General features: G+C 43.8%; 1 protein-coding gene across 3 annotated transcripts in view; it reads left to right on the top strand.

The window, feature by feature from the left end:
* The window catches only part of gpc5b (glypican 5b), a 530906-nt gene extending 512459 nt beyond the window's left edge, over positions 1-18447 (top strand). For 2 of the 3 annotated variants that reach the window (XM_080185279.1, XM_080185280.1), the window contains one exon: positions 13559-18447. In XM_080185279.1, the coding sequence (XP_080041405.1) occupies positions 13559-13755 (197 nt within the window). In that variant the 3' untranslated portion in view covers positions 13756-18447. Of the gene's footprint in view, positions 1-9138; positions 9196-13558 lie in introns of those variants that run through there. The other variant, XM_080185284.1, reaches the window with a different exon arrangement.
* The last annotated feature ends 235 nt before the right edge of the window (positions 18448-18682 follow it).

Below are 18682 nucleotides of genomic sequence, written 5' to 3' on the forward strand. Positions count from 1 at the left end.
CTAGCAAAGTGATTTATTGGTAATTTATCTCAATAACATTTTGAAGGTTCTCCTCTTGTATCTCTTAAAGGCATCAAATTCTTTTCTGAGCTGAGGTAATGGTGAGATAATTAAATTCCCATTGATAAGGCTGAGAATTATGTAACTCTCATTGCGATCAATAAACACTAATGTTTGTTTTCTGGTTGGGGGGGTGGGAATGATTGGATCGTCCTTTAGCCTTTGAGCTGCGCACACAAGCAAGCCCACAATTTTCAGGTGAAGTTTATCTTGGGCATTTAATAGCCCGGTGTAAGATGATTTTCTGTTGATGGGTTCCCAGGGAAGTCTGTTTCTTGCTCGCAGAATCTGTACACCCACCCCAACTCCTGTTTCCTCTCCACCCCTCCTCGTCTTCTGCTCAAGGTATGAGGAAGGATCATAGAATCATAGAAACCCTACAGTCCAGAAAGAGGCCATTAAGCCCATCGGGTCTGCACCGACCATAATCCCACCCAGGACCTACCCCCATCTCCCTACATATTTACCTGCTAATCCCTCTAACATATGCATCTCAGGACACTAAGGGGCAATTTTAGCATGGCCAATTGACCTAACCTGCACGTCTTTGGACTGTGGGAGGAAACCGGAGCACCTGGAGGAAACCCACGCAGACACGAGGAGAATGTGCACAAACTCCACACAGACAGTGACCCAAGCCGGGAACTGAACCCAAGTCCCTGGAGCTGTGAAGCAGCAGTGCTAACCATTATGCTACCGAGCCAGGATGGATTCACTGTGGTGCTGCAGTACTCATTCATCATTGTGAGAGTCTCAGAAGTCTGTTCAATCATGGACATCGTCTCAGAGGTTCATGAGATAGTAATCAGTAGGAAGTAAGAAGCCCAGTTTTAGGCCGATTAGACTGCATCAAATTCTGCTTTCATACAATCCATAGAATCCCTACAGTGCAGAAGAAGGTCATTTGGTCCATCAGGACTGCACAGACTCGCTTGCAAGGCCCACACCCTCCCCACTATTCCTGTAACCTCATCCATCCACAATGGCTAATTCCCCTAACCTACACATTCAGGACACAAAGATGCAATTTAGCATGGCCAATTCACCTGATCCGCACATCTTTAGATTGTGGGAGGAAACTGGAGCACTCGGAGGAATCCCATGCAGACAGGAGGAGAATGTGCAAACTCCACACAGACAGTCACCTCAGTTTGGAATTGAACCCGGGCCCCTGGTACTGTGAGGCAGCAGTGCTAAACTCTGTGCTATTATACTGCCCTTTCATTCAGACCTGCCAATTTAGCCATTCTTCGACCTTCGTCGGATAAAAGTGAGGACCTGAAATTCTGTTTTCAGCCATGTAATGCCACCAGCCATGTTTGCATTCATACAGCATCTTCCATTTCACAACTGCTCCCAGAGACCTATACACAACAGTAGGGGTGGTTGCGGGCAAGGGAAGGTGGATTTTCAGGACTTGTTTGCTACGGGCACAAACCCCATTGTGGCACAGAGAGTTTCCTGTCTCATCGGAAAAGGAGTGCCAATCGGGATTGTTTGTGCCAGTTTCTGCAGTGTGGCCTGAACCCACTAACCTCTGACCCAAAGGCATTTTCCAACCAATGAGGTAACTGCACTTCAAAAAGTAGTTCATTGGCTGTAAATCACTTTGAGTTGCACAAATAAATAGAAGGCAAATCGACTGGCTTCACTTGCTGCTAAAACTTGACAGATCTGTTAAAGCCGAAGCACAACATTTTGATGTATTTCTTGTCAGACTCCGGCACTTTTAGGCCTTTCACTGAGCTTTTCTAGTTTACAACAATGCTCACACTATATCGGCTATGATTATCTCCTGTCCAATGAATTCTCCCCTGCCTAGTTGGTACCATGAAACTGATTTTCTCTGGAGAATTCCTCAAATGACACTTGCTGCCTTTAACATTGTGACTCCTCTCCGACTAACTGAAGCCCAAAGCTTTCATAGTCATTTGAGTGTGACTGGCCGTGACAGCTTGCAAAATGTGATGGCATTTTCTGACACCCAACGCTGGTGGCTTTCGTTGGCTCCCTGTGATATTATTGCCTATACGCCAAGGGCAACAAACCCACAGTCAGGTTTTTCCATGCCAGGAAAGGTGTTTTAATATGGACCAATTTTCTGAGTTACCATAAGCAGAAAATTATCAACTGCCATGCCTCTCCTTCCCTCCCTCTGCAAAATGTGGACCATGCACAAAACTTCTTATCAAAATTACCAACCTATGAAACAATCCAATTGAGCAAAGACCAATGCATGAAGGCAAAAAGGATTCTTAATTCCATCTCGAGCTCCAGTTGGTAAGAGACAAACAATTATATTTCTGTAATAACTTAGTGTATAACTTCCAGTTCCCCTCCATGGCTGGAATTCTCTGGCTGTTCATGCCCCACTGCCACTGCCGGAGAGGACAGAGAATTTGCCATTCAGCCAAATCTTTGTTCACTGCAGTGAGAGAATCCTGCTGGCGTGGATGGCTAGAGAATCCCGCCCCTTGTTTTCAATGTTCTCCTTTTCTTAACAGCCTGGAATATGATCACGAGATGCTAGCTATTCTGGGTGTCCATTCTTCACGTAGACATTGGCAACACACTCACTCCTGAGTCACAAGGTTCAAGTCACACTCCAAGAGTTGAGCACAGAAATCGAGGTTCAGGCCCCAGTGCTGTGCTGCACTGTTGGTGGTGATCAGATATTAAAACAAAGCTCCACGTGTCTGCTTGGGTTGATGTAAAGGATCCCAAGGCATACTCTGAAGAAGAGCTTCAGCGCAATTTCAGCAGTGACCTGGCCAATATTCATCCTTCAATCAATATCACAAAAACAGATTACGTGGTCATTGCTTTGTGGGAATGTGCTTTGCACAAATTAACTTCCACAATCCTAACGTTAAAGCGATGACCACATTTCAAAAGTATTTGGTGATGATGTTCTCTGAGGCATCCAGTGGTCATGGAAAGTTTACACAAATGTAAGCTGTCCCTTTCCTTTTTAGTGAGCACTGGCAAATTATTAAACTATTCGGTCTATTGTAGCCCTAAATGTACTTTCTTTTCCAGAAAGAAAGAACTTGCATTTTTATAGCAAAGAAGAAATCAAACTACTTCTGGGAAACTATTGCACAGAGCCATGCTAAAACCCTATGGCACATCCCCTCCCCTCCAAACCCCCAGGAGAACCAGCCCCTGCCCCCCCACCCCAGCCCCATCCCCCACCCCACCCCCGCCCCATCCCCCTCCCTGCCCCCGCCCCATCCCCCTCCCCGCCTCTTCCCCCTCCCTATCCCCCTCCCCGCCCCTTCCCCCTCCTGACTATCATCCCCCACTCCAGGACTCCTTTAATCTCCAAACACGCCCCACAGGATTTACCCTACTCCTGAAGAACTACACACCCCTCCCCACCCGACAGGAACTCCCCAATCCAGGGAATTCTGCAACCCCCCCCCCCGCCGCAATGAGGCCCAACTCTCACCCCTATCTATTCCAGTCCAGAACCCACCTGATCTTCATGCCCCACCCCCTCACCAGGCACAATCCAACTGGATCCAATCCAACTCCATCCAAGGCCTGACCTCTGATCGTAAACCCCCTTCCTTCCCAAGTGAGACCCAACACAAGCCCTTCCCCCAACCAATGCTCCACCGGACCCAACCACATCCATCGAGGTCTGGCCTAGGCCCACCCTACCTCAAGGCCCAACCTGATTTAGTGCGGTGCCTTAAGAAAGGATGTGGCTCCTATACCCACAGCTCTGCAGCCCTAGAAGATCGAAAAACTGTGGTACAGAAACAAATCATTCAAGCCATCATGTTTGCATTGGACAAAAAAGAGAAAAAAATAGATTAGCGACTCATTTTAACACAATTTTCCAGTACCTGATCCGTAGCCTTGCAGGTTACAGCACTTCAGTTGCACATCCAGCCCTCAGCACTAAGCCCTGGGAAGGTGTTGCACTTCCCAGGTCTTGCCTGGCCTGATATGATGTGGAGATGCTGGCGTTGGACTGGGGTAAACACAGTAAGAAGTCTCACAGCACCAGGTTAAAGTCCAACAGGTTTATTTGGTAGCAAAAGCCACTAGCTTTCAGAGCGCTGCTCCTTCATCAGGTAAGTGGGAGTTCTGTTCACAAACAGGGCATATAAAGACACAAACTCAGTTTACAAAATAATGGTTGGAATTCAAGTCTTAAAGGTACAGACAGTGTGAGTGGAGAGAGCGTTAAGCACAGGTTAAAGAGATGTCTATTGTCTCCTGACAGGACAGTTAGTGAGATTTTGCAAACCCAGGTAAGTCGTGGGGGTTACAGATAGTGTGACATGAACCCAAGATCCCGGTTGAGGCCGTCCTCGTGTGTGGAACTTGGCTGCCAGTCTCTGCTCAGTCACTCTGCGTTGTCGTGTGTCGTGAAGGCCACCTTGGAGAACGCTTACCTGAAGATCTGCTGCCGAATGCCCTTGACTGCTGAAGTGTTACCCAACAGGAAGAGAACACTCTTGCCTGGTGATTGTCGAGCGGTGTTCATTCATCCGTTGTCATAGCATCTGCATGGTCTCCCTAATGTACCATGCCTCGGGACATCCTTCCACTGGTCAACAACAAGTTCTTCATCCGGATACACGGAACAGCCACGGGGACCAAATTCGCACCTCAATATGCCAACATCTTCATGTACAGGTTCGAATGAGAACTCTTCACCACACAGGACCTTCAACCGACGCTATACACTAGATATATCGATGTCATTTTCTTCCTTTGGACTCATGGTGAACAATCACTGAAACAACCATATGATGACATCAACAAGTTCCATCCTACCATCAGACTCACCATGGACTACTCTCTGGAATCAGTTGCTTTCTGGGACATGGACCTCCATCAAGGACGGTCACCTCAGCACCTCACTGTACCCCAAGCCCACAGATAACCTCACAATGCTCCACTTCTCCAGCTTCCACCCTAAACGCATTAAAGAACCCATTCCCTACAGACAAACCCTCCATATACACAGAATCTGCTCAGATGAGGAGGATCGCAACAGACACCTCCAGACACTGAAAGATGCCCTCATAAGAACAGGATATGGCACTTGACTCATTGATCGACAGTTCTGATGCACCACAGTGAAAAACCGCATCAACCTCCTCAGAAGACAAACACAGGACACGACAGACAGAGTATCCTTCGTCGTCCAGTACTTCCCCAAAGTGGAGAAGCTAAGACATCTTCTCCAGAGCCTTCAACATATCATTTGATGAAGAAGAACATCTCGTCAAGGCCATCCCCACACTCCCACTTCTTGCCTCTAAACAACCACACAACCTCAATCAGACCATGGTCCGCAGCAAACTACCCAGCCTTCAGGAGAACAGTGACCGTGACACCACACAACTCTGCCACAGCAACCTCTGCAAAATGTGGTCGGATCATCGATACAGGAGCCATCATCTCACGTGAGAACACCATCCACCAGGTACACGGTACATACTCTTGCAACTCAGCCAACGTTGTCTACCTGACACACTGCAGGAAAGGATGTCCTAAGGCATGGTACATTGAGGAGACCATGCAGACGCTACGACAACGAATGAATGAACACCGCTCGACAATCACCAGGCAAGAGGGGGACACTTCAGCGGTCACGGGCATTCGGCCCCTGATCTTCGGGTAAGCGTTCTCCAAGGCGGTCTTCACGACACACGACAACGCAGAGTGGCTGAGCAGAGACTGATAGTCAAGTTCCACACACATGAAGACGGCCTCAACCAGGATCTTGGGTTCATGTCGCATTATCTGTAATCCTCATGACTTGCCTGGCCTTGCAAAATCTCACTAACTGTCCTGGCTGGAGACAATACACATCTCTTTAACCTGTGCTTAACCCTCTCTCCACTCACATTGTCTGTACCTTTAAGATTTGATTACCTATAAAGACTCTCATTCCAGCCATTATTTTGTAAATTGAGCTTGTGTCTTTATATGTCCTGTTTGTGAACAGAACTCCCACTCACCTGATGAAGGAGCAGCGCTCTGAAAATTAGTGGATTTTGCTACCAAATAAACCTGTCGGTCTTTAACCTGGTGTTGTGAGACTTCTTACTGTGTCAGATAGTCAGGCGAGATAGGATTGGCTGGGTTTTAAAATAAGATTTAATTCAGTTGCCACTCCATCAGAAGTTACAGCTCGATGTGTTTTTGGTCGTATGTTCTTTGAGATATAATAAAGTGTAGGAATTTCTGCTGAGTTTATAAAGTGATTTTCTTTTATTCATTTGTGGGACATGGGCATTGCTGACTGGCTGGCCAGCATTTATTGCCTATCCCTAGTTGCCCTTGAAGGGCAGTTGAGAGTCAAACACATTGCTGTGGATCCGGAGTTACATGTAGGCCAGACCAGGTAAGGATAGAAATCTGCTAGATTTCCTTCCCTAAAGGACATTAGTGAACCAGATCAGTTTTTTTTCGACAAGATTTCATGGTCATTAGTAGATTCTTTATTCAAAATGGATACAAAGTGGGAATGAGTGATTCTGTAGGGGTTACGTTGACAGAAACAATGAGATATACACAGGTAATATACAGTGAGAAACAGTGAAACTATAAAGGGAATGTACCATCAGATTCCATGCATAGGATTACGTTGAATATGGAGGACAGAAATAGGCCATTCAGCCCAACAGCCCATGCTAGCATTCATGTTTACTCAAGCCTCCTCTTCTTCACTTAAGTCTATCAGCTAAACACTCGATTCTTTTTTCCTTCATGTACTTAATGAATCCATTGAGTTATGGAGTCCCATTCCCCTTGTCTATCTCTGTAGCCCTGCAATTAAGTTTTCCCAAGCTTCTATTCAATTTCTTTCGAAAGCTGTTGATCATCTCAGCTTCCACGACCTTATGGGAAGAATGTTCCAGGTCATTGCCAATTGCTGTGTAAAACTATGTTCTTCCTCATATCCCTCCATGTCTTACCCAGGGCCATAAATCTGTGTCCCCTAGTCTTTGCACTATCAGTTAATGGGAACTGCTCAAACTAAACCTGTCATAATTTCATACACCATTACCTCTGGTGTCCCTCAAGGATCAGTCCTAAGGCCTCTCCAATTTCTCTGTCCATGTTGCCCATTCAAAGGCACAACATTATTTTTCACATGTATGCTGACAACACCTAGCTCTACTTCACCACCTCTCTCAACTCCTGCACTGTTCTCAAATTATCACACTGCTTATCTGACATCCCTTAACCTGGTGCACATATTATTCTCCAAATTTGCACCCCTTTATTGTGGAGTCCAAGAGGCATAGACAAAAATCATAGGTAGAAGAGGATTGGAATGAGGCACTCACTGAATGTTGAAATGGGCAGCGCGGGCTTGTAGGGCCGAAGGGCCTGTTTCCTGTGCTGAGGTGTTCTTTGTTCTTTATCCAGTACTAGAAGATGAAAATTTCCCTCAAATATGAGGAATACTGAACTCTTTGTTTTCAGTCTCCATTCCCTAGCTACCAACACCACCCCTCTTCCAGGCAACAGCCTGAGATTAGATTTGTCTGTCCTCAACCATAATGTCACTTCTGATGCTGAGGTGAACTTCCATTCTCATGTTTACTTAATTACAAAGACCGCCTATTTCTGCATCCATACGCTAACTCAACTTCCCTCCTGTCTCAGCGCAGCTGCTGCTGAGATCCTCTTCCTTGCTGTTGTTATCTGTGGACATTTATTCCAATGCACTTCTAGCTGATCTCCCACATTCCACCCTCTGGAAACTTGAGGTCATTCAGTTGCCTGTGACTTAACTCGCAGGTCCTATTCCCTGGTCAGTTCACTGACCTACACTGGCTCTCGCTCAAGCAATATCTCTACTTTTAAATTCTCATCCTTGTTTTAAAATCCCGCCACGGCCTTGTCCTCCTGATCCCTGTAATCTCCTCCAACTCCACAACTCTCCATGATACCTATGTTCTTTTAATTCTGGCCTCTTGTTATTTTCAATCACTGCACCATAAGTTTCAGTTGCCTGGGCCTCAAGATCTGAAATTTCCTCTGTATAGCCTCTCCACCTCTCTGCCCCACTTTCCTCCTTTGAAATCTACCTCTATAGCCAAGTTTTTGGTCATGAGATGTAATAATCATCTCTGTGGTTTTGGTGTCAAATTTTATTTAAAATGTTCCTGCAAAGCACATGGGACATTTCATTATGTTAAAGGCACTATATAAATTAAGTAATTGGTGTTTTAGTTCTGTACTTTGATCAGATTTCTGTTCTGTTGTTTTTTATGCCTTGGAGATATGCAAGGATGATACAATGCTTTAAAATATCTACTCTTATGTTTACAGCAACTTGCCACAGTTTAGGTTCTTTTTTTTAAATGGCCACATTTAAGCTTAATTAATCACACACAGATATGTACAATCAAATACCAAACAACTGAACATTATACATCCCTCAAACTCCCTTGCCCTGAGGAGATCAACCCTAGCTTTATACCTACTTTATACCAAAATTCCCTCATCTTTGGAGTCATTTTGTTAAATCTCCTCTGCACCTTCTCAGGGATCTGTACCTCTTTTCCTAAAGTATGGTGACAAAAATTTGATGGAATATTTTAGTTGTGGCCTAACCAACTATTTAAAGGTTCAGCATAACATGTCAGCTCAATACCTCTGTGCATGAAATCTAAGATCCCAAATGTGTTTTCTACCTACCCTCTGAATATGTCCTACCACCTTCAAAGATCAATGCACAGAAGCCCTCAGATCCCTCTCTCTCTCTGTACAGTCAATTAAGATCATCTTCATTGTTTGTATCATTGACGCTCTGTATTCCAATAATCAAATCATTTATAAATGCAAAAAAAATTTCCACTGACCCTGACCTTTAGCACTGATGAAAAGTAACTATTTAGCACAACTAGCAGTTTTCTGTCCTTAAGCTATTTTTTTTTATTCAAGCCGACATTTGCTTCAATCACTTCATGTGGTAGCAAGTGCAGAGTGAGATTATATATTTTTAGTGTCATAAGTTCAGTTTCCTGTGTATGGTATTTCAGGACCAAGCTTACTTTGAAGCTAAAATGTCATTTTCCTGTTTTTTGCCCACAGCAATCTTGGGTACTCATTTCAGCTGAATTTTGTTAAATATCATACCTCTGAAAAAAGAAGGAAGAAATTGCATTTATATAATACCATTCGCAAATTCGGGATGTCTCAAAGCATTTACCAGCTATGTTATCACTGCTGCAACAGTTGCCAGTTTGCACACAGCAAGCTCTCACAAACAGCATTGTGGTAGGAATCTCCTCTGGCAATGGTGACAATGGAGTAAGTCTTAACCAGGATGCCAGCAGAGCTTCCTAGCTCATCTTCAAATTGAGCCATGTGGGATCTTTAATATTCATGTTCCAATACACTTCACATCCAAAAGAGAATACCTCGGACAGTGCAGCATTCCCCTTCAGTGTTGTCTAGATTTATGTGCTCACAGGAGTGACAAACCTAAGATAAAAAAAAACTGCTTCCAATTAAGCCAAGGTCGACACAGAAGTTATTCTCTGACAATCTATAAAATTGGAACAGTGAACAACTTAGAAAGTTTGGATCAGAAGGTGAGAGTTCAGTTTCACTCCAGCACTTGGAAATATACTGCAGGCTGAGAGTTTCCCAGTTTTGATGCAATAACTTTGTCCCACTGAGTGGAAAGCCCATTGGTTTAATCAATAAAAGATTATCACCCAGATTTCCTAAGGTTTTCACAGAATAACAGAATTGTAACAACACAGAAGGAGGCCATTTGGCCCATCATATCTGCACACATTCTCCAAATGAGCATATGACTTAATGTCATTCTCCTGCTTTTTTCCCGCACCTCTGCACATTGTTTCTATTCAAACAATCATCAATGTCTTCTTGAATGCTTTGAATGAACCTGCCTCCACCACACTTCCAGGCAGTGCATTCCAGACCCAAATCACTCGTCATGTGAAAAAAGTTTTTCTCATGTCACATTTTCTGCTGTTGCAAATCACTTTAAATGTGTGCCATCTCATTCGTGATCCATTTACAAGCGGGCACAGTTTCTCCCTATCTACTCTGTCCAACCCCCTCATGATATTGGACACTGCGCTGTCAGAGAGTCGGTGCAGACTTGATGGGCTGAATGATCTCCTTTTGCACTATGGGGATTCTATGATTCTGACATCTCTTTAAAATCTCCGCTTAGCCTTCTTCCTTCCAAGGTTCTCCAACCCCTCCAATCTGTCCTCATAACCCTGGAACCATTCTTGTAAGTCTCTTCTGCACTGCCTCCAATGCACTCGCATCCTTCCTGTAATGTGGCATCCAAAACTCCACACAGTATTCCAGCTGAGGTCTAACTACTGTCATGTATAAATTCAGCATAGCTTCCTTGATCATGTACTCTGTGCCTTTGTTAATAAAGCCCAGGATACTGTATGCTCTGTTAACTGCTCTCTCCATCTAGCCTGTTGCCTTCAATGCTCTATACTTATACACCCAGGTTCCTCCACTCCTGTAACCTGTTAAAAATTTAACCTCTTGTATTGCCTCTCCATGTTCTTTTTACCAAAATGCATGACTTCACAAACTCATTACCTTTCCAAACTCATAGATGGTTGGGAGCCAACTGATAATAGAGGATAATTGCCCAAATTGCACTCTCTTGCTAAGATCATAGACTGGAAATTCAGATATGCAAACTGTCATCTCTGTGGTCTTCTCCTGGAGACGGTAAAGAGTGGAGGGATTCACAGGCTGATTAACAGTTTGAAAGGCCACAAGATATACGCATCTTCTATGGCTATAACTATCTTTACATCATCCAATAGGCTGATTACTCCTACACAATCAGAGGTGCCCACAAGCCATACCATGAGGGAGGAGGACCACCTACATCCGCCCACCAGGCATGACGAATCCCTCTGGATTCCAATTCAGAGTTCAGACCCAGGGCTCCAGTCTGCAGCCTGTGTGAGGTGGCATTCAAACCCTGGACCATCTGATCCAGAGATGACTGACACGACTACACTGAGAGCTCACTCTACTGCTCCCTGAGAACAGCAGTGGACTTTCCAAATGCACTTCAGGCACAAAACTCTAGCTGTTCCCAATGTTCCAAAAGTGATAGTAAATCAAAGCTGCGCTAGAATTTTGATATATCATTTAACAGATGCTTTTGGATGTATTTTACCAACTAGAATGATTTAATGGAATAAAGAATGAAACTGCTACAGTTACATTTTTTATTCCTTTAGTACCGACTACACAAAGGAACGGTGTCCTTGTCAACCACTTAAAATAACTTCGGCAAAGACAACGGCATGACAATAATGAGTAGTAGCTTAAAACTAGAACTTGTGTGGGCAAGAGAGTGCAGCAAGTTGTAACACAGGATGGACAACGTAATTACTCCCAGTATAGACTGAGTCCTTCAGTCTCCTGCCTTCAATTACAATGCAGTCGTTTCATACAACGATACACAATAATAAGATACACAATATCTAAAGGAGAAGTAAAACTGTGGGCCCAGTGGCTATGTAAGTTTCTATTGTAAGACAGTACATTGTATAAATGTAATTATATACCAACCTGAAGTAGGGAAAAGGTGAATGCATTTTGTACCTGAAGGGAAAGGGTTAATGGATTTTGTACCTAGAATATGTCACAAACATAACCCTTCATCGTGACTGATCTTTTTTAGCTTATACTGCTCCTAGCATTAATATAAGTTATTTGTTCATGTCTTACATGCTTTAATTCTCATTTTTATGAAGACAGATAGTTTAATGTGGCTGTTATTTTGTAGACTTTGCAAATCTTACCTATTTGTGTTAGTTGGACATCGTTACACAGATGGTAGTTTATGATACCAGCTTTTAACAGCTGCTGATGGCAGATCGCGATACCGGATTTTAACAGGAAGAGTCCTGCTGGGACAGCTACGATCGCATAAGTAACTTCAAAGACAGGGATGCCAGTACTGCTGCAGAAGGATTTTGAATCATGACTGGAGTAAGCCTGTGTTGTGACTGCAGGACTGTGATTCCTGATTAAATCTACGGCTGAATCACGACCAAGGAAAGAAGACCTGGAAGTCTGGCAGGAGTTGGAACTTTGAATCGTGATTACTGTTGGAGCTCATAATGTATAAATACCCACTTGTGTTTATGTTCTATGAGAAGTCTGGTAGTCCATTGTAAAGAACCAGTTTCTCCCAAAACTCTGGAATAAATGCCAGAGTTTTGAAATAAAAACCAGTATATCTTGACTCACTAACAGTCTCAGAGGTATTATTTTACCTACAACACAATCAATCTTCCATCTCTGATTTGGGAAGTCAGAGAATATGATCACTCTTACCACTGATGTCTTTATATTATTGAATCTCAGTCTTAACTGCTTCTTCTCTCTCATTTTTGGTCCTCCTTCCCCTGTCTCGGTCATTTCCTTCTATTCTTTCATGTGGGAGGTACTGCCATAATGGTGATGGATCAAAAGAGTCCATCAACTGTATTTGGGATTGGAGTTTAATGCAAAGTGTGGCCTTCAAAGGTTCCATTATACTCTCCCCTAATGTATCATGTTAACTCCCTCACTACAATCATTACTCCCATCTTGTTTCTTCTATGTTCTGTGTCCGGGGAGGATGGGACTCCTAGGCGTGGGGGTTGGTGGAGGGGGGTGGGTGGGGTGGGGGCGGGAGTGGAGTGGAGTGCCATGGGTGTGGGTTGGGGTGGTATCAGTGTCTGGGTTGGGCTCCGTTTCCATGGGGTTCTTGTTTTCTGTCTTTACATTCGGGCACCTTTTTTAAACAACATTGTAGTGGGAGGTTCTTAAGTATTTTCACTGCTAATTACTATCCTTTGTACTCCACCACCACACCCCACCTCCCCCCCCCCCCACCCCCCACCCTTTGAATGAAACAGGAGGACTGGATTGGTGTGTGGCAGTGATGCCCCCACTGTGGAATAGCTTCCCAGTATGCACACATGAAGTAATAATTGCATATGAATTACGTTTAATGATATGCGGGTGGTGGGCATAAACAGGGGTTTTGCGTGAGAGATGCTTATTGAAACTGTGGTTGAGTTAGAAGGTATTTGTAATGTTTAATTCTATAAATAAATGTAAGACTGGATAAAGATTGGCTGGAGTACAGTCCTCCTCCTTTAGTAGGCTGCCAATGAGTAACAGAAAGGATGGTTTGGTTCGGAGGACACTGGAGACCCTTAAAACAAACTGCTAACATTAGCTCGGGCCTTTAAAGTAGGAGAGGAGCAAACAAGAAGGGAATTAATTGCAGGAATGTGCTGCTACTGGCTGACATTAGTGTTGATGCAGTGTAAGTATTGGCTGTAATGGTCATGACATGTTCTGGATACAGCTTGGCAGGTTTATTCATAAACTTTTTGCCTAAGTTGTTCTGTAGTAAGGTCAGTCTGACGTTAGCACGTCCGCATTAAATGAATTACTCTCTAACTGTCCATTTTTTTGTCTCTCTCCTCAGATGTGCTGGAAGACCGGGCAAAGAACAGCATTTTCCCAGCGGTGGCTCCCACTCTGAAGGGAGCGAAGGTGGCCTCTCCAAGCTCCAGCCCTGACACTGCAGCTGGGAGCAAGCCAGGGGCGGCGCCCAATCACTGCAGCCTGTCGTCCGTCGCCCTGGTCACAATGCTGGGGCTGCTGTGTCATTGGTTGTTATAGTTGCAATGCATTGTGGGTGCCCTCGCCCGCTATTATTTATCCTGTATTACAACTGTCACACAGTGATTTTCTTTGTTGAAGGCCAAGTGATGCTTTAGGATCTGTATTCTCGTAATATAGATGAGAGCTGCAATATACTATAGCAAACTATTATTCTAGAAATGTTTTGCTTCAGCAAAACAAATCATGTGAAAAATGTACATAGTTTGTAAAAAAAAAAGCAGTAGATTTAGAGGTAATGGTCCTGCCCAGATACAAATAGTCTATTGCTTTCCATCTGAGGTCTGTGTACAGATATCTTTCGATTCATTTCTAAGCAACTTCATTGTAAGCTCCTGAGACAGGCCTAATATACCTTCTTGTTTTACAATTTGTTCCTTTAATTGTCTAGCCCTTATCAACTTGGTGATGTGACTTGATGTGTATAGGTGGCCAGGAAAACTCCAGCTCTGAGCCCCAGATGGAATGACCATTTGGGGTATCATTACTACGACCTAGCTGTGGGAAGAGATGGGGAATATCAGCCAGAGTCTCTTCTCGTGACGATTAACCAGTGACTGCTGCTGGAAAATATATGCGCGTGTGCTGGCCACAAGGGTGAGTGGATCCAGTGATAACTATAAGGATTGAGATCAATTGATCTGGATTTGATCAAGTCCTCCACCCCGCCCCCCCCGCAAACCCAACCTATGCACAGTTGACATCTGTCTAATTGACAAGCAATTGCTGAATAGCTGCTTGACTGAGGTGCCTGTCTTGAAGCATAAATGGTAAGGAGCAAAGTGTAGTAAAGGATGCCTTACCTTTAATGATGTGGCTTTTGGTAAGAGACTTTTGTTTATTTACAATGACGCTTTTCATGAATGCTCAACTCAAAGTTCAAATTTCCTGAAAACTACTTCCTGTCTCCACAGGGATTCTGGGATCTAATGATAAATATAATGGAATGTATCAATTATATAGCATCTCTGTTGAAAGTAAGCATTGGTTTTAATTGTAGCTGGAACATGTCCTAAAGAAACTGAGATTGGTTCTGTGTTACGTAAGAAACTAAATGAGAGAAGATAATAATTCTATTGAGCTTTTCGTCTTACTGTGCATTTCCTCATCCAGCACTGCCACAAACAGATTATTTGGTCATTTAGCTCACTGCTATCTGTGGGATCTCACTGTGCTGTGCTGCTGCACTGTGTCACCCTCTCCTACCACCTCAAGGCGAGGATATCGGAGGGTTACTTTCTCTTTCTACCCGCAGCTGACCTGTTGCACCTGCAGTCTACCAATATCTCAAAACCCAAGCTTGCTTGTCAGTGAATCATGGCTGGATTTTTGTCTTTTGGTATATGACATTAAGCCAAGATGCGAGGCCCCCGATCTACCCTTTCAGGTGGATGTGAAAGATCCCACAGCATTCTTTTTATAAAAAACAGCATTCTTCCCTCTGTGACCTGCCCAATGTTTCTCCTTCAATCAACATCACTATAACCAGATTATTTGATGTTTTATCTCCTTGCTGTTTTTGGAATCTTGCTGTGTGCCAATCAGCTGTCATGTTTCCGAACATTACAACAGTGACTAAGCTTCAAAGTGCTTCATTGGGCTCAGTGCACTTTGGGATTGCCTGAGGTCACAAAAGGTGCAATAGAAAAGTACATTTCTTTTCTGTCTTTGATTTGTCCCTTCTATATATAACCTGTTATCTGGAAGATTGGCAGTTTACATTTCAAATGCTGCTGAAGGACAGTAATCTTCAAAGTTTGTCTGCATTACCCGGGAACATATGCACTGCAGATGGCTGATGGGAGGCCTTCTCTGTGTGCACCGCTCCCACCCTCTCATCTACACAGCCTTCATCCAGCTGCAGAGCGAGCATGACAGGGAGTCTCTTTACAAACACGACTGGCAGAGGTGATATCTACCTCCGAGAGGCAGCACATTCCCCACAAATGTGTTGCCTCCACTCCCTGCAACGAAGCGATCAAACCCAGCCCTGAGGTTTTCCTTTCTCTCCAGGGTATTAGTGAGCGAGTTGGATTTTTTGTTTTGTGACAATCCTGCAGCTTCGTGATCACTTCCGTTGACATCAATATTTTCTTTGTAGGCATTTATTTCAAATTGCATTCAAGTTCTCAAGCTGCTTCAGTGAAACGATGAATGCATAATCCCAGGATTGTAAATCCAAGTATCTGCATAGTTAAACCAGTGATATAACCACTAATAAAAAGTGAAGCAGCAACACTCCTAATAGTCCAATGCTGGGAGGGCATCTGACCTCAGCCAGAACTGAAAGACTCCGTGAAAGGCAGCCTCACTTTAGAAAAAGACTTTTTCATTGGTTTGGCTTTAGCAAGAACACTTTCAGGCCTTTGTCTTAGGCCTCACTCAGCACCCAATGCACAGAGGCAGCTATGAGGATTTTTGACACTCAGTACTTTAAAGGAATATTCTAGCTTTGGAGCAACGCATATTTCTCCCATTGTTCTGCGGGAGGCAGGGAGATACCCTCACTCTATCTTTCCGCTGGTTCAGCCCATTTGATGAGGGGATGGAGATAAACGTCTTTCGCTTTTAAAACATTTCCTCTCATTGTTACATCTCAAGGGAGCTGTATCCCATTTCGCCACAGAGAAGTGGGTAAATCATTTCAGAGGGAGATTAGGGCAACTTTCACTACTCAGATAAATGGTTATCAGTAAACCCAGTGTAAAAACAGAGACCTGGAGGATGCAAAGTCAGCCCAACCCCACTCTTTGACCCGAATTCTTCGAAAACAAATTCTAAGTGTCAAATTCACAGGAAAACTGAAGTAAATCACGCTGGTTTTTTGCAGTGGGAATTCAGACTAGAATTTTCTACCTTCTGTGCACAGCAGAGGCCACCAGCATGAATACCATTATATTTCAGGAGGTGGGGCCTATCTCTGCCCAGGAGGCTGAAACCAACAGGCCTCAGTGCAGATCTGACGGTGCTGGGACACGTGCTCGCAGTGGGAATACATGCAAGAATTATGCACATGTCAGGCCGTGAGATTCTCCCACCCTGCTCTGCTAGAAAATTAGCATGGCAGGTGGGAGAATCGCCCCTGTTTAAGAGTCCGAACATGAGTGTGTTGGTGCTTCGCTTCATATGCAGTAGTGTATGGGTTACATTGCTGCTCTAGCTATGCAAATACCTGGATTTACTACCCAGAGATCATACATTCATAGTCCCACTGTGGCAGTTTGAGAATTTGAACACAATTTAAAATATAAATCTAGAAATAAAATATTAATGTCTGTAAAAGTGATCATGAAGCTATTGAATTGTCATAAAAATGTAACTTGCTCGTTAATACTCTTCAGGGAAAGGAAACCTTGCCAGCCTTACCTGATCTGTGACTGCAGTCCCACATCAATGTGACTCTTAACTGCTCTCTGAAGTAGTCAAAAAGCCCTTCAATAACTATTGCTGATGGTACTTCACCCATAGCCCCCAGGCCGGATGAGGAGCCCTGTACCTTGTTGAAGTAGAACTCCCCATGAAATCTACTCACTTTTATTTAAGTTCCTAGACATATGTGAGCAGTTGGCTTTGGTCAAGGGCTCATGCATGAGCTGGCTCTCGCTAGGGGTTCTCAGAGCTGATCCTAAGAGGCCTCGGCCTACTGACTAAACAAGGCACTTGGGGAGCATATCAGCCCATAGAATATCCTTCTGTCACCTCAAATATCCAGACTTACTTTCTAATGTGCTAACTGTGACTCCATTGGTAATTCTTGCCTCTGAGCTGGAAGCTTGCTGGCTCAAGGCCCATTCCACTGACTCGTGCACAATGGAGCCTGATACTCCAGTGCAAACTGAGGGAGTCAACAACTGTGCTGTTGGCAGTACTTTTTATTTAAGAGGAGATGTTAAATTAAGACCCTGTCTGCCTTTTTGGATGAGTATTAAAAGCTCATACAGAACTTTGAGGAGAAGAATGGGTATTCTCCTTGCTGCCGTAGCCAATTTTTATCCCTCAATCAACACTTGAGAAACAGATGATTTGGTCATTGTTGCTTGTGGGAACTTGTTGTGCGCAAATTGGCTGCCACAATGCCTACTCTTCAAAAGTACTTCATGTAAAGTGCTTTTGGATGTCCGAAGGCAGTGACTAGTGCTATATAAATGCAAGTCCTTTTTCCTTCTCCTGAACTCCAAGTACGTTTCAGGTGCGGATGGTTTGGCCTGTTTCTCTGCCATCCAGCCCATGTAAAATAAATTCTTACATGCTTGTCCTGCTCTCTGAGTTTGAAACCAGATCTTAACATTGTCTTGCACTGTGGGCCCTGGGTTCAGAGCTAACCTCAGGTGCAACAGCTCCTGTTTGCAGTGTGTTTCCGTTGTTGGTGGGTGCATGTACTTACTTATCAGATAATCTTGTTAAAATGGAGGTCTTCAAAGGCCACCGCTTTACTATAATATATTGCAGCTTTTAAAATGTTTCCTTCAAAACTAAATGATAAAATTGTATTTGCTACATATTACAGGAAGAGGAAGAGTACTAAGTTAAAAAGAAACACTTTATTCAATACACAAATAGCAGCAATGCCCTTTCACTGCTACACTTGCCGTGTGCAGTTGTGCTCTCTATGACTCCTGATGTTAAGGAACTGTCTGTTCAACCACCTTTAACAAAGAAAACAAATTTGCCAATAAAGTTAATTATTTTATACACAGTATTTAACCCATATTATCTCATGCACCAGCAGTTACTGGGAAAACGTGGCCTGGAGGTCATGGTTGACAATATATTATGAGGTAAATTTAATGATTCTTGTGCTTCCACTGGGGAGTTGTACCTGATGGGACCTTGTGTGAGAGAGTGGCTATCACTCTGCAGTTTGGAATTGTTAAATTTGCACTGAGATCAATGCTCCTTCTCCCCACACTCCGCAGTCTCACTGTGT

This window comes from Carcharhinus amblyrhynchos, chromosome 3 (assembly GCF_965287045.1).
Source record: "Carcharhinus amblyrhynchos chromosome 3, sCarAmb.v2.hapA, whole genome shotgun sequence".
Lineage (NCBI taxonomy): Eukaryota > Metazoa > Chordata > Chondrichthyes > Carcharhiniformes > Carcharhinidae > Carcharhinus > Carcharhinus amblyrhynchos.